We start from the raw sequence: 16,960 nt of genomic DNA on the forward strand, positions 1-16,960 counted from the left end.
TTTACAATCACTGGCCGATTTTGAACCAAAACGTTCTAACAATCACAGCCGCTTACTAGTCAGTAAAAAACAATAATTTCCTACAACTTTGTTGTAAAGTTAAATCAACAAAGAATACTTTATATAAAATGACAGAACTGTTAACATCTAATTTGAAAAATCAACTAAGAGAATTCAATGGTCAAGATTAATTGGAGCATGGCTTTTGAAGTGTTCAATAAGTCAAAAACTTGTGATAATAAAAAGGTAAAAAGAAATTTGTTCAAGTCAAAATTGAAAAATCTTGATATGGAAATATCGTGCATTGTTTCAGTCTTTTTTTTTTTTTTTCATAACTTCTTGCATAGATGTCCAATTAATATGATTCTTGTGGCCACAGAAAGAAGACATGAAGATTTACAACTTTGTAGTTTGACACAAATTCAGAACAAATCATTTTTGTGATCAAAAGTGGGCTTGAAGCTGATACTGGATAAAATTCTGAAAATCAAGGAATTCTCATCTAAATTTAAGAGATTCTCTCTTTTTGTTTTTTTGAAGGAGGCTGAGGTTATCGAGGGAAAAAACCCTAGAACACTTCTGGATCTTTTGTTATATATTTGTTTTTAGATAAGTAGCACTGTTTTTATGGAGTTGCTCAATCACTCTTATTTAATCTAGTTTACACATTGTTTGAGTACTTTTTTGTTTTATCTTCTGATTTGGCAAGTTGGCTCTCTATCCTAATTGAGTTAAAAATAATATAAGTTCATATGATAAAATGTTAGGTGGATCCTTGAGTCCCTAGTGTTTTCTCTCCATTAATTTATCTTTAGATTTATTTTGCTATTTTCAATTGTAGTCTCAGTCACTGGCCGATTTTGAACCAAACAAACAACTGTTTTTATTTACTACTTAATAATAGAAGTTTTTAGATTAGTGTCAATCATTCCCTATGGATCAATCTTGGACTCACCGAGATTTTATTAATTGTGAAAAATTTGCACTTGGGTTTGCATTATTTTAATCGCAACAATTTGCCACATAAGTATTTTTCGTTTGTAATAAGTTCACCGTAGGACCAAATTGTTTGCAAGCTGAAAATAACTAAGTCCAAATTGACAATTATCAAAATATAAGGACCAAATTAACTGTGACCCCAAAATGTACGAACCAAAATTGTATTTTCGCCTATTAATTAAAGATATACTGACAATATTCTTGACATACAACGGAAGCCTAGAAGTTGCGATGTCTTTACTTAATAGTAACGCTATTTAGACTCTTATTTTTTATATATTTATTTTTAGAGATCGCTATTCAGACTTTTACAATCCCTGGCCGATTTTGAACGAAAACGTTCTAACAATCACAGCCGCTTACTAGTCAGTAACAAACAATAATTTCCTACAACTTTGTTGTAATGTTAAATCAATAAAGAATACTATATATAAAATGACAGAAACTGTTAACATCTAATTCGAAAAATCGACAATGGTGTGTATTTAGAATTCAGTAAATGAGAAAACAAGGGCATTTATATAATGATAGGGACTATTAATTCGAGTTAAATCAACCCACTAAGTACGGTAGCAAGTTCTAAAAATGAATCCCATCAATAAATGAGAAAATGAAAATTTCTAAAATTGAAAATTTCTACATTACACGACTTGGCGTAATTCTATCTATAAATTCCTTACACCGGTACCCAAAATATCTTCATCAACCCATGCTTGCAGCAAACACACATGCAATATCCCTCTCCATCTCGAGTTTAATTTTGTAATAACCGACAGTTACCGAAGTAATGGCATTCAGAGTCTTGTTCTGTAGCCATGTAGTTTTGTTGATTTCCCTACTCCATTTTGCTACTTTTGCTTCCTCCACAACTTTTTCTGTGGCTGCTACAGCTGAAGATGGCAAAGCATTTGATAAGGAAGCAGAAGCTCTTCTAAACTGGAAAGCCAGTCTTGACAACCAAAACAAATCTCTCCTATCTTCGTGGGTTGGAGACCGCCCATGCATTGATTGGGTTGGAATTACTTGCGATGACTTGGAGTTGGGTGTCACTCGCCTAAACCTGTCAAGTTTTGGTTTGAAAGGTACGCTTTCCAACCTTAATTTCTCATCCTTTCCCAACCTCCTTACTATTGATCTAACAAAAAACTCCTTTTATGGAACCATTCCGGACAGTATTTTCAACCTTTCCAATCTGACCCATCTTGACTTGTCTCACAATAATCTTTCTGGCACCATTACTCCCAGCATTGCTAACCTCTCCAAACTCTTGTTTCTTCATCTGACTCGCAATAATATCTCGGGAAGAATTCCACCCGAGATACTCCAAATAACAAGTCTTCAAATTTTTTGGGCTTCCATGAATATGCTCAATGGTTCCATCCCTCAAGAAATAGGAGTATTGAAAGATCTAATTCACCTTGCTTTAGATGAAAATAATCTCAGAGGCCCCATCCCAGCTTCTATGAAAAACTTGAGCAATTTATCCAGTCTTCAGCTTCAACGCAACAGACTTTCGGGATCTGTTCCTCCCGAAGTAGGAAAGATGGGCAATTTATCCTATCTGAACCTTCAAAACAATGAACTTTCGGGATCTATTCCTCAAGAAATTGGAAAGTTGGGCAACTTAACCACACTGTTCCTTTTAAACAACAATTTTTCCGGTTATATACCCCGAGAAGTTGGAATGATGAGATCTCTCACTCAACTTGATTTGTCATCTAATTTTCTCATTGGTCCAATTCCCTCTTCCATTGGAAACTTGAGCGAGTTACAACAACTTTACCTTTTTTCCAACAGTCTTTCTGGTTCCATACCTGAGGAATTAGGATTGCTTAAACATCTGTGGGTACTTCATTTAGTAGATAATAGTCTCACTGGTCCAATCCCTGCTTCCATAGGAAAGATGGTTGAATTGTCTAATCTTAGACTTTCTTTAAACAATCTTTCTGGACCAATTCCGACAACAATTGGAAATTTGACCAAGCTTACCACTTTATCTCTGCTCATAAATGAACTAACTGGTTCTGTTCCACTCGAAATGAACAATCTTACCAATTTCATATTATTGGACCTAAGTTTGAACAATTTTACTGGGCAATTACCTAAACGGATATGCCATTCTGGAGTACTACAACATTTTGCTACCGTTGATAACCATTTTACAGGCCCTATCCCAGAAAGCTTGAAAAATTGTAGTAGCCTAGTTCGAGTTAGGCTTGATGGAAACCACCTAACAGGAAATATAACTGAAGATTTTAGCATTCATCCGAACTTGATTTATATTGATTTGAGTGGTAATAATCTATATGGTGAACTTTCATCGCAGTGGGGGCAGTGCCATAACTTGACAAGCCTAAAAATCTCCAACAACAAGATTTCTGGTATGATACCACCTGAACTTGGTGAGGCAAATATGCTACATGTCCTTGATCTCTCTTCAAACCATCTAATGGGACATATTCCAAAGGAATTGGGGCGCCTAAAGTTATTGCTCGAACTTCATTTGAACGACAACAAACTTTCAGGTAACATTCCTTCAGAAATTGGAATGCTATCTGATATAACACATTTTAATTTGGCAGTAAACAATCTTAGTGGCTTGATCGCCAAAGAACTTGGACAATGCTCAAAATTGTTGTTCCTGAATCTGAGTATAAATGTACTCCATGGAAGCATTCCTTCTGATATAGGCAGCCTGCGGTCTCTTCAAAGTCTTGATTTTAGTCATAATTTGCTGGTAGGAGATATACCACGACAGCTTGGAGGCATGAAACAGTTGGAAACAATGAATCTCTCTCACAATAATCTCTCTGGTTCCATCCCATCCACATTTGGTGATAGTGCAAGCTTGACATCCATTGATATATCCTACAATGAGTTAGAGGGTCCTATTCCAAACATCAAGGCTTTCCACGAAGCTTCAATTGCAGAATTGCAAAATAACAGAGGCTTGTGTGGTAATGCTGCTGGCTTGAAGGCTTGCCCAAAAATGATTAGTAATCCTCAAACGAAGAGGACCAACCAATCTTTGGTAATAATTTTACCATCTCTTTTGGGCGCACTGTTTATTATATTTATCTTTGTAGGAGTTTCACTTCTTCTTTGCCAAAGAGTGAAGAAAACAAAAGACAAGCCAAGAGAAGTGCATAATGATAATCTTTTCGCAATATGGAGTTATGATGGGAAAATGGTCTTCCAAAACATTATTGAAGCTACAGAAGAATTCGACTCCAAATATTGCATTGGAGTGGGAGGTTTTGGAAGTGTTTACAAAGCTGAGTTGCAAGCAAGCCAAGTTGTTGCTGTGAAGAAACTTCACCCACTACCTGATGGCGAGATATCCAATCAAAAAGCCTTCGTGAGCGAGATTCGTGCCTTAACAGAAATAAGACATCGTAATATCATAAAGTTGTACGGTTTTTGTTCGCATCCAAAACACTCTCTTTTGGTTTATGAGTTTTTGGAAGGAGGAAGCTTGGTGAAGTTATTAAACAGTGAGGAGGGAGCAAAAACATTTGATTGGATTAAGAGAGCCAATGTGGTAAAAGGAGTGGCAAATGCTTTATCTTATATGCACCACGATTGCTCGCCTCCTATAATTCATCATGATATATCAAGTAAGAATGTTCTGTTGGATCTAGAATATGAGGCTCACATCTTTGACTTTGGCACTGCTAGGCTTTTGAAGCCTGATTCATCCAACTGGACATCACTTGCAGGCACCTATGGATACATGGCTCCAGGTTAGTTTCTTTGTTGTTGTCTATAGCATAAAAAGTTTTCCAAGCTTATGTAGGGAGCACCCAATACCATAGCATAAAAGATTTTCCAAGCTTAAGTTAGGAGAACATCTATCACGACCAACATGGACACCAAACAACCAATTTCCCAAGTTATTACAACCTATTTTACAATAAAAATTTAATTATTTTTATTTTAGCTAACTACTTTTCAAAACACCCATAGCTAATTATTTATTCAATACTATATTTTATTTAAATATTAATTTTCTTAAATTTCACTCACAATAATTACTAACCAAAAATGGAATAAAATAATAAAATGCATAAGCAACAGTTCCTCTTAAATTTGGACAAGCACTATAGCAATATCTTATTTTGTCACATGGATTCATAACCAGATGGGGGTGTTTTTTTTTTAAGTTTTATTGGCAAATCTAAGGCAACTGCTCTAAGATTTTCAGCTATTTTCCTGTTATTACATATTAAAGTTCATACCCAGGTCTATGTACTTATAGAGTAAGCAACTTAACTTTGTTAAAATCGTAGGGTTTGTTTAAAGTTAGTTTAAGATTAATTATTATTTATACCATGATTGGGTCCGTAGTAGAAATAAATTCATATAGAAAAAAGTGTAGCCACTTGCATGGTTATTTTGTTCTGGATGTAAACCTTTAAATAATTCTAATATATGCTCAATTGTCACTTAATACAAATTTTGCTACATTTTTACCACATAATAGACAAGTTATCAGGTCGCAGACTAATCAACTATTATGTTTCGTTCTAGAAATGACTAAAAAGTGCAAAGTCAGTTTTTAAGTTTTTTTTTTTTTTTTTTGAGGTGAAGTCAGTTTTAAGTTGATTGTAGTAAATGTAGTAGTATATCATATGTAACATGTAGTATAGTATACCTTTGATTCTATAGATAATAAAATTAAACTAGAAACTAGCACATGTCCCTCCCTATTTCAGCCAATTCATAAAGCTAAGGTGGCGTTTGGTACAGGGTAATGTCTTAGCATTCCCAGGAATGTTTAAAGATTCTCATGTTTGGTTGCAAATTACGCTAGGGAATCAAATGCCAGGGGAATCCTTAAACCCCTCTCAGTAGGAATATAGATTCCCTTTAAAAACAGGTGGGAATCTAGATTTCCAAGGTTAAAAGAAATTGTATTTTTTATAAATTGACAATTTTAATCATTTTTCCTTATCATTTAAGCAATTAAGATAAACTATAAAACAATTATCAATATCTTCTCTCTTGTCTTTATCTTTTCCCGCCAAAACAACATAAACAGGATAAATAACTCTACTAATAATTATTTTTGTATTATTCTTGTCATTTTGAAATGTTAGATCACAGTTTTAATGAATGTGTTGCTAATTAATAGTTTATATAATGTTTTTTATCTATCTATTTAGAGTAAGATATTTTTTTTTAAAGACTAATTAATAGTTTATATATATTTTTTCATTATTTATTTAAAAGAAGATTTTTTTTTTTTTAAGGGCTTAGTACTTCACATTCAAATCTAAGGACAAAATGGGAAAAACAAATAATTCATTTAAGATTCCTTGAAATACACCAAACATTATCATCTCACATTCTTGGAAATCTCCCAATGAAACCAAACATCAGAATAGCTACATTACTAGGAATCTGAATGCCAGGAGTAATGTGAATTCTTCGTACCAAACGCCACATAAACGTTTTGTTCAATGCATAAGTCCTGTGAATGGATCCAAATTCCAATCATATAATATCAATAAAATTGATATATTTTACAATTTTCTTATGCATGGGTCAAATTCAAGTAGTGTTTAGATTTTATTACTAATAATGGTGTTGCTATAACCTTTATCAATTCTTTTCCCTTGCAGAGCTTGCCTACACAATGAAAATTAATGAGAAGTGTGATGTTTTTAGTTTTGGAGTGTTGGCTTTAGAAATAATCATGGGAAAGCATCCTGGAGATCTGATCTCATCTCTCTCATCGTCAACATTTACAACCTGTGATTTGCTATTGAAGGATGTGTTGGACCAACACCTTTCACTTCCAATAAATCGAGTTGCAAGAGAAGTGCTCTCCATTGCAAAGATTGCAATTGCTTGCTTGCACACTATTCCACAATCTCGCCCAACAATGCAACAAATTTCTCAAGAGCTTTCAACTCAAAAACCACATTTTCCAAATACATTATTCACGATCACATTAGGAGAAGTAGTTGATCTTGGAGGCTCAACTGTCTAATAGCTTGTTTTGTTTGTGTAACCATTGTCGTTCCCCTACTTCTACACATATAATCCCTTCTAGTAAACTATTTATCTTGTCTTGTTGTATTATGTTTTATTGGCAAGCTGTATTAGTCTAAATGCAGGATTGAGAATTTCGCTAATAATAAAACCATGGGAAGAGTTTTTATTTGATCTATATATATTAACTATATTCAATACATTGCTCAAGGGTCTTTTTAGTTTGGATATATATATATTGTAAGTTTTGTAGTGTCAAAATATTGCATTTCAAGATCAAGAGAAGGATTCAAGATGAGCTCTCTAAAATTGAAGTTTCAAGGTCATGTGACTTTACTCAGTTAGTTATTAGAAGCCTTGAGTTATTTAAATTTTAACACAGTTTTAGGGAAATGTTATTTCCTCTTAGCCTCTCTATAGACAATGTAGGACCCATGCCTTTTCACCTTCATAGCCTAATACTTTTGCTACATGCAGGGGCGTAGCTAGGAATTTTTACATGGGAAGGCTGATTCGAAATATTGATATAAAAAACATAAATCAAAAGTCTATTGAATATGAAATTTTAATTTTGATATATCTTAAATATTAATGAACATACAAAAATTGTCTAGTTCACTATAGACATATACAAAAATATCCTCACAAAAAAAACATTTCACATCAAAATCATGTCTGACGACAATTTTTCATGGAATTGAATTCATCCATAATCATTTCCATGGTGAAATTCTCAGCAATTTCATTTTCTATATAAATTATCATAGAGAATTCACATATTTGTTTACATGATCCTGCATCATGATCTATCTCTTCAGACTGAATTCTTGAACATTTGGAGGGGTGTTCATCAGGCATTGAAGTATCAACATTTGTTTCTACAGCCACAAGTGTTCTAATTTCTAAATCACTAACATATTTTTTCTTAAATAATGCATCAACTGTTTTTCATTTGCTCATAATTCTTTTAGCTTTAAGAATATGACTCAAAAATTAACCAGAAAAGAACTTTAAAAAATAAAATTTTAATTAAAAATTTGTACTTAGTTATAATATGGATGTTATTCATACTTAAGAAAAAACAAAATTTCCACTATAATTTAAACAGTCAAACCATCATCATTCCTACTATTAAAATTTTCCTATATTTTAATTTCTTCTAATTAAGAATAACCCCTCAAACAAAAGCAAAAATTAAACTAACAAAAACAAAAAATTAAACACACAAGTACACAACATAAACCAACCAAACAATTTAATAACAATCAACACCCAATGGCACATGATATCTAACTAATCAAAAATAGGTAATAAATCAAAAACAAATTACCTTAGAAACTTTATCTTCACTTCGCCCCTGTTTATCTTCCCTTCAAGACTCATCAGTCATCACAAACAACCTCCTCATGCCCATGCCTTCAACCATATATTTCTCTAAAAATCTATCAAAAATTAAAGAGGATGTGAATATTTAAGTGTAGATAGTTGAGGGGAAAAAACTAAAAAGAGATGAAGCAGAAACTGAAAACTCACCCTCTGCTACGCCCTGCTCTCTGAATGATTTATTTTAAGAAAGCAAGAAGAAAGAAAATAATGGTCAGTTATTTTTTGGGATTGTGAGGACTGAGTTTGAGAAGAGGATTGAGCTAAGTTGAGGGTTTTGTTTTGTTTAGGAGCTACTGGAACCAGTGGAGGGGGCAGTGGCTGGGTTTGGCGTGTACACAGACAAGAAAAGAGTAAAAAGAGACAAAAGAAAGGGTTAGGAAATTTCTGATTTTGAGTTGGAGAATGGGGATAAAGTGATGTTTTGTTGGGTAGTGTTTGGGTATTTAAATTATGTGGGCCAGAGGATAAAAAGGCCTTGAAACTTAGAGATGGTGCCGTGAGTGAATTGAAGTATTGAAACGTGAGTGAATTGAAGTATTGAAAGGGGAGGAGGGGCCAAATTTACAAGATTGGAGGGGCCCAATTAAAATTTCTTTATAGGGTAGTGGACTTTTTCTTTTCTTTTTTTGCAGGGGCCACGGCCCCCCCCCAAGGGGCAATGTGGCTCCGCCCCTGGCTACATGGGTGCAAATTAAAAGGATCCCAAGACTTGAGTGTCATTTTATTTGTCACTATTTGAGTACTTCCCATTTAAAGTAGGACATTTTTTTTTTACCTCAACCCACATATCGTTCCACATCAATATCCTAGGAGCCTTTGTACACTCTTGTTGTCTTGCATTACTTATGCATTTATTTATTTAGCATAGTGCATGTATGCCGTTTGTTTTTGGTTTAATATAAAGAACATAACATAGATTATTTTTAATATTTCAATTTCTAGTCGTGCATTGTACCATTGGTTGACCATAGAACACTTCGTTCGTGTTGTACCTAGTGTAGCTCGACTTGAGCACTTTCATACCCTAGCAAATGAGTTAAGTTGTAGAATTGTGGGAGTATTGGACCGCAATCGATCATGTGACCTAAATGTCATTTCACTTATTTTGACGATACACTAAAAAATTAATTATGGGAGAAGGATATATATATATATATATATATATATATATATAACCATCTCACCACCAGTCTGTATGTTACAATTATCTGTGTACTTATAGGAAAAAGTCAGTATCACAAAACTAAGTAAAATGTGGTACACTACACACAAAAAGGGTAAAATGTCAAAAAATATGCTTGATCTAAAAAATTACGAATCATAGGATGCACTTTTGATACCTTTAAAAATGACATATAGGAGATGTGAAGTTATATAAAATAACTCTTTAGATAGTAGCGTCAATCAAACTATTATGATATTCTATTTGATGATGAGTCCAATTTCCTAAGCTACCTCACATATTTTTGTAACTTGCTCACTAATTTGTTTCACGCACAACTATGGTTTTAAAAAATGGACCGAACTGTCCAGTTCAACCGAGAATCGGACACCAATTCCTATTGTAATTGATGACTAAGGTTTTGTTTGCCATTGTTGTTATTGTTATATATGTGTTTTGTCTTTATATTTCATAAAAATCTCAACTAAAAGACAAAACCATAGGTAGACATGGCAAAACAGGTCAAATTTTTCTGACCTAACCCGACCCGACCTGAACCTCATTTTTTTTTTACCCAAAGCAAAAACAAGTTGGCCCGCAACCAACCCGTGTTTTTTGCGGGTCAACCTGACCCAAACCCGAACCATTTTTTTTTTTTTTGGTAAAAAAAATAGTAAAATTAAGATAATATTAGTTTAATTGTTTGTTATGAGTTTTAAGGAAACAATTGATACATTTACATAACTACATGCAAATTAATTGAGAGATAAATGGTTAAGCATTCTGTAATGAGTAAAGATTTTTAGATATCAAATAGTAAAGTACATGCCAAGATAATCTGGTTACAGTAGAGTTAAAAACATAAATTTAAAATTGTAGACATGTGTGAGAAACATTCACAAGTGTGAAAATAATGAAGTCAAAGTATCAAATTAGTATAAATTATGAATGCTTAGACCTTTTTTTTAACAATTTATGTCCAAAATAAATGACTTTTCAAAATGAATTATAATATTTCCTAGAGTGTGTGTTGCTTAACAATGATATGATATTCATAAAAGAGACCATGTATAAATAAGTAAGCAATCAAATTTTAATGTATATCCCAAATTGAAATAGAGTGCCAACCACAATTGATAATAAATTATAAAATTAATTTTCAAGATTGTAAATTTCTTATATGTCTTTATTCTTTATCAAATTAGTTATCCAATAAGTCATTTGTAATTTTGTTTTATATTTTGGAATATTGATATTGTGTTGAAATAAAACTTGTGTATTTGTTTTAGTTATCTTTGTGTTATTTTGTTTTAGATAGTAATGTTAGGATTTGTATAATTTTAAAATTATTGAATAAATATTAATAAGTTTAACTGAGTTCATTCTTGATATAAGTAGTGAATTCAAAATAATGCATTTTACATTTTTTTTTTTTTGAGGTTAAATAATGCATTTTACATTAAGTAATTTGTTACATAACTTTTTAAATGGCAAATAAATGTTTTTTTTATAAAAATAAAAAATAAAATAAAATAATTCATGTGAAAATCAGGGGGGGCGATTTCGTACCGTACCGGCCGGTACATACCGTACCGGCCGGTACATACCGTACCGGCCGGTACATACCGTACCGGCCAGTACCCCGGTACAGGTACACCCCCCGTACCGTACCGGTAAAAATACCGGGTGTACCGGCCTTGTACCGGCTATACCGGAAGATTTCAGCCGTACCGGCCGGTAATGGAATACCGGTCCGAAATGTGTTCTGGGTTTTTTTTTTTTTTTTTTTGTAATTAGGGATTTTTTTTAAGGGCAAGATAGTAATTTTGGCTTACCCTAAAATCACTATCTTCCCTTTCTGTTTTGCCGCAGCCTCCATTTCTCTTCTCTGTTTCTCTTCTCCGGTTTCTCTTCTCACTTCTCTCCCTCTCTGCGTCTCACTCTCAACTCTCAAGTCTCAAGTCTCAACAAAATTTATTTTACAGTTCTCACTTCTCTCACTCTCTGCTCTGATTTCTCTTCTCCCTCACTCTCTCATTCTCACTTCTCTCCCTCTCCGCATCTCACTCTCAAGTCTCAACAAATTTCTTTTACAGTTCTCACTCTCTCACTCTCTGCATCGAGGTCCTTGGCCGGAAGTTGGAAGAGTGTCGTGACTGCCGTCGGAACTGGTATATGTGTGTTTTTTATTTTTTATTTTTTATTTTTATATGATTTTGATTTCGGAATTTGTTTTTTTTTTTTTTTTGGTTTTTAATGCATGTGAATGACATAATGTATAAAAATCTTTTTTTTTTTTTCATAATTTGCTTGAATTTTTTTTTTCTTAGCTGCTCTGGGTCTCTCGGCCAGTCTGTTGGCTCTGTTTCTCACTCTCAGCCTCAGGTATAAACTTTAATTTTTTTAGTGGAATTATATTTATGTGGAATAGAGATTCTAATAATGTTTGTTATTTACTGTGAATTGGGTTACTGTGATAAATAACAAATTGTTTACTGTGTTCATGAATTGGGTTACTGTGATAAATAACAAATTGTTTACTGTGTTCATGAATTGGGTTGCTGTGTTCATGAATTGTTATTTCATTCTTGATTTTGGTTAGCTTGAGATATTGGGATAGTAATAATAATTTACAACTTAGTATTATTATTAATAAAAAGATAACTTAGAATTATTAACAAATAATTGATGGTATATATGCAGTGTGAATTATGACTGAAAATCAATCAAGTGTAGCGTCTGGCCCGGTTGTAAGATCCGAGGATCCAGCATGGGCTTATGGCTGTGCTGTGCCGGATGCGAGGAATAACACTCAATGTATTTTTTGTTCTAAAATGATAAGGGGGGGGAGGAATTACTAGGCTCAAGCATCATTTAGCTGGGATTAAGGGTGATATTGAAGCACGTAAAAAAGTATCTGAAGATGTAAAATGGCAAATGAGACAGTTGCTTGAAGATTTAAAGAAAAGTAAAAAGAAAAAAAGAAGAATTAGTAAACAAATTGCAAATCCTTATGATTTAGAGGAGGAGGAGGAGGATGATGATGATCATGATGAAGGTAATAATGATAATGAGAGAGGGGGTTCAAAGAGTCATTCATCAGTTAGTAACTATAACACCAAAGGGAAAGAAAAAGTTGGAGAAAGGTCCAACATTAAATCCTTTTTTGCTCCAAGAACAATTCCTTGTTCTCAACCATCCATAAAGTCTTCTTTGGCCTCAAAGCAAATGGTTGAGAAGGCAAGAATGAATTTTGCAAGGTGGTGGTACCATGCTAATATACCTTTCCATGCAGCCCGCTCTGTGTATTATCAAGAAGCTATAGATAGTATAGTAGCTATTGGGCCTGGTTTTAAGGGACCTTCTTATCATGACTTGAGGGGTCCTTTATTACAAAAACATGTGGGTGAAATGAATGATTATCTCTTAGATGTGAAAAATGATTGGAAAGTTTATGGATGTTCAATAATGTCAGATGGGTGGACAAATCAAAGGAACACTCCAATCATTAATTTTTTAGTGTATTGTCCAAGAGGTACTATGTTTCTTAAATCTCTTGATGTGTCAGGCCTAACAAGGGATGCAGATACATTGTTTAAGTTGTTTGATAAAGTTGTTCAAGAAGTTGGGGTTGAGAACATTGTGCAGTTCGTTACAGATAATGATTCTGCTTACAAGTCTGCAGGAAAGAAGTTAATGCAGAAATATGGGTCATTCTATTGGTCTCCTTGTGCAGCCCATTGCATTGATTTAATGTTGGAGAATTTTTCAGATAGGAGATACTTTCCTATCATTCAAGAAACTATTCAAAAGGCTAAAAAGATTACCAAATTCATATACAACCATGGCAAGGTTTTATCTTTGATGAGAAGTGACTTCACTAATGGTAGGGATTTGGTTCGTCCAGCCATCACAAGGTTTGCAACTGAGTTTTTAAGTCTTCAATGCTTGAGTAAGTTCAAGAAAGAACTTAGGCAAATGTTTACTTGTGATCAATGGGTTGAATCTCGATATGCTAGAGATGTCATGGGAAAGGAGGTGGCTGCACTTGTTTTGGAAGATAAAGAGTTTTGGTTACAATGTCAACAAATAGTGAAGATTAGTGAGCCTTTGGTTAGAGTACTTCGTCTTGTAGATGGGGATGAAAAACCATCAATGGGATACTTGTATAAGGCAATGGATAAAGCAAAGGAGAATATAAAAGCAAGGTTGAAGAATAAAATTTCTGCATATATACCATTTACTAGTGTCATTGATGCTAGGTGGGATAAACAACTCCATAGTCCATTACATGCAGCAGGTTGTTATCTTAACCCTAGAATTTTCTTTAGGCCTTCGTTTAAGAAGCAAAAAGAAATTACAAAAGGCCTACTTAGTACCATTACAAGGTTGGTTCCTGATCCTGATGAGCAAGATACTCTTAGTTCTCAAATTGAAGCATACAAAAAGGCTTTAGGTGACTTTGGAATGCCTATGGCAATCCGTCAACGTGAAAAACTAAATCCAGGTATACTATATATATATATATATATATATATATATATATATATATAGGTATATATATATATATTTCATTTGAAAGTTTGGAATTTGCTTTGTACTAAATTAATACTTTCTTTTATTTTTGGAAGTTGCTTGGTGGGAGCAATTTGGAAATGACACTCCAGAATTACAAAAGTTTGCAATTCGAGTGCTAAATCAATGTTGTAGTGCAACTGGTTGTGAAAGAGCTTGGAGCACATTTGAGTTTATCCATTCCAAGAGGAGAAATAGGCTTGAGCATAAACGTTTGAATGACTTAGTATTTGTTCGTTATAATTTATTGTTACGAGAAAGGTATGTTTTTAAATATATTTAAATTTTATTTTGAATGATTAGAAAATGTCATTAATGTATGATATTGATTTTGGTAGGAACATTAGAAGGACAAAGGATTACTTGGATCCAATAAGCCTTGATAATATTGATTTGATGGATGATTGGGTAGCTGAAGATTCTGAATTTTTGTTACTAACTGAGGAAGATGTAAATTGGGCTAGCATTGAAGAGCCATTAGCAACAATGAATTTGGAAGATAATGATAATGATGATGATGATGTTGTTGTTCTTGATGAGGATGAAGGTGATGATGATGTTGTGTTGACAAATGCTAATACTCATGTATATTATGGTCCTGATGTAGATCATTTTGATGGATGGGAGTAGATGATCTTATGTAATTTGTATTAAATTTGTGTTAACTTAATTATTTGTATTATTTATTTTCTTTGTAAGCAATGAACAATTAAGTTTTTTGTTTTTTATATTGTGTTTTTTTTTTTTTCTTTGTAAGTTTGTATGCAATGAACAATTGAAGTAATGTTTTATTGTAAACATGAATTTTTGAGGTAATGTTTTATGGTAAATAGAGATTTTGTGTGTATGTGTGTGTGTGTGTGTATATATATATATATATATATATATATATATATTAAATATGTAAAATAGCGGTAAACCCGAAACGGTACACCGGTATTGACCGGTATCCGAAATATACCGTACCGGTGGCCAAACCGGTACAGCCTCCGGTACGGTATTGACTTCCTTGGTGAAAATACGGGTCGACCCGACCCGACCCGACCCGCAACCCAACCCGCCGGTTTTGCCATGTCTAACCACAGGTCCACACCACATACTTATTAGATAATACAATACTGCACTGTACCATTAAATTAACCAATCAAATGGCTACACTTTACTATTTCTACTGTTAAAACAAAGGGCAATAACTTTACTTGTTGTAAAGTCAAAACAGATGGAGATGGGTTATTGATTATTTTTCCTTCAGTAATCCCATATATAGCTCGCTTTGTTTTGTGTTTCCTGTTAATGGAGATCATAAGCACTGGAAGTGCCTTATGCAAATTCTGCTTTGCCTTATTGTAGTCCTTACAACTAGATACCATTGTTTACAAACATGAGCAAACCAAGCATCGTATATGGGTTCCGACAACTTAGAACATGAGCAAAAATTCTTTGAACATCCCATCAAAATAAAATTATATATAAAAAATAAAAATTCTGAGAACATATATAATTTGACCGGGCTTTCCAAGTCCAAAGCTCTATGAGCCTGCCTATTAAAACATTTCACAGTAGAGACTCACAGGATTTGGGCCCACTCAGACCCATATCTAAAAGAATAAAACAACGACGTTTTGCAATTCATTGAAAAATGGGGACAACCATCTCTCTATATAATTTAAGAGAAAATTTATAGATTCTGTATAGTTAAATGGCTATATAATTAGTCTATGAATTTTAATTTTAAGTTTCAAAGTTATATTGAAAATGTAAAAAGTACAAAATTGTTTTACAAATTTTTTTTATAGAATAGTAATGTGTTGTTATTGATATATATAAAAAAAAGTGATAACAATGTTGGACTCAAATAAGAGCTAGTGAAAATTTGTCAAATAAAAAATTTGTAAAAATATTGTAAAATAATTTGTACATTCTAGCCAAGCCATCTACAATTATTGAACTATGTAATATATATATATATATATATATATCTTCACCCTGGAATAAAAAAAAAAATTTAAAAGTTCCTTGTTTTCTCATTTGAGTTATAAATTAATTAATTACAAATGCCTAATTAGTAATTACATTCTTTATAACAAAATATCTGAGCTTATAAATGGAGCATTACCTTAGGAGTCGATCGCTTCCTTGTTTTTTTTTTTTTTTCTCACATAATCATAAAGCCTTTACCTAGGGCTCATTTACACTAAGGTGCTCCCATTGCATGTTTGTATCTTTTTGAGGAAGATTGTATGTTTGTATCTGATACTACATTATTAAGAATTTTTATTTCTAAAGTCCATTTCTCTAAGTCCCAATAAGATGGGAACAAATTTCTAGAGTCCATTAAGTTCCATTTAAAAGAAGTCATAAATTAACAATAAAATAAAATATCAAAATCTATCATCTAGTAGGCTTGACTGAATATTGCAGAATTGGTTATTATTAGACTTATATCGTAAGGGAGAACCTACTTGTTCCATCAATTGGCGGTAACCAAATCATGTATGGGACCTGAAAGTTACTAAAAGCAATCCAGGGTCTACCTCCTTCTTTGGAACTTTCTTTTACATATTTGTAGGATCTGAATCCATCTTTTTCTTTATTTTTTAACAAATTGTTACTGATAGGATTTGAATCCATAGATTTCTCTCTTTTTTAACAAATTGTTACTGATAGGATTTGAATCCATCTTTTTCTCTCTTTTTAAACAAATTGTTACTAATAGGATTTGAATCCATCTTTTTCCTTTTTTTTTTTAACAGATTACTACTAATAGGGTTTGAATCTAGAATATACATGTCCTTTATAAAATTATTTATTTTTTATATACGATGCAAGGGCTGATTTAGC

At 33.0% G+C, this 16,960-nt stretch overlaps 2 protein-coding genes across 2 annotated transcripts; both read left to right on the forward strand.

The window, feature by feature from the left end:
- The first annotated feature begins 1,786 nt into the window (after positions 1 to 1,786).
- Positions 1,787 to 6,994, forward strand: LOC142624864 (uncharacterized). Its single transcript, XM_075798597.1, has 2 exons — positions 1,787 to 4,742; positions 6,624 to 6,994. Exons 1-2 carry the CDS (start codon positions 1,787 to 1,789, stop codon positions 6,992 to 6,994), a joined length of 3,327 nt encoding a protein of 1,108 aa, XP_075654712.1.
- Positions 6,995 to 12,481: 5,487 nt separating this feature from the next.
- On the forward strand, positions 12,482 to 13,728 carry LOC142624865 (uncharacterized). The gene is made up of 2 exons (XM_075798598.1): positions 12,482 to 13,646; positions 13,718 to 13,728. Exons 1-2 carry the CDS (start codon positions 12,482 to 12,484, stop codon positions 13,726 to 13,728), a joined length of 1,176 nt encoding a protein of 391 aa, XP_075654713.1.
- Positions 13,729 to 16,960: the final 3,232 nt, after the last annotated feature.

Source organism: Castanea sativa, chromosome 2 (assembly GCF_040712315.1).
Source record: "Castanea sativa cultivar Marrone di Chiusa Pesio chromosome 2, ASM4071231v1".
Classification (NCBI taxonomy): Eukaryota; Viridiplantae; Streptophyta; class Magnoliopsida; order Fagales; family Fagaceae; genus Castanea; species Castanea sativa.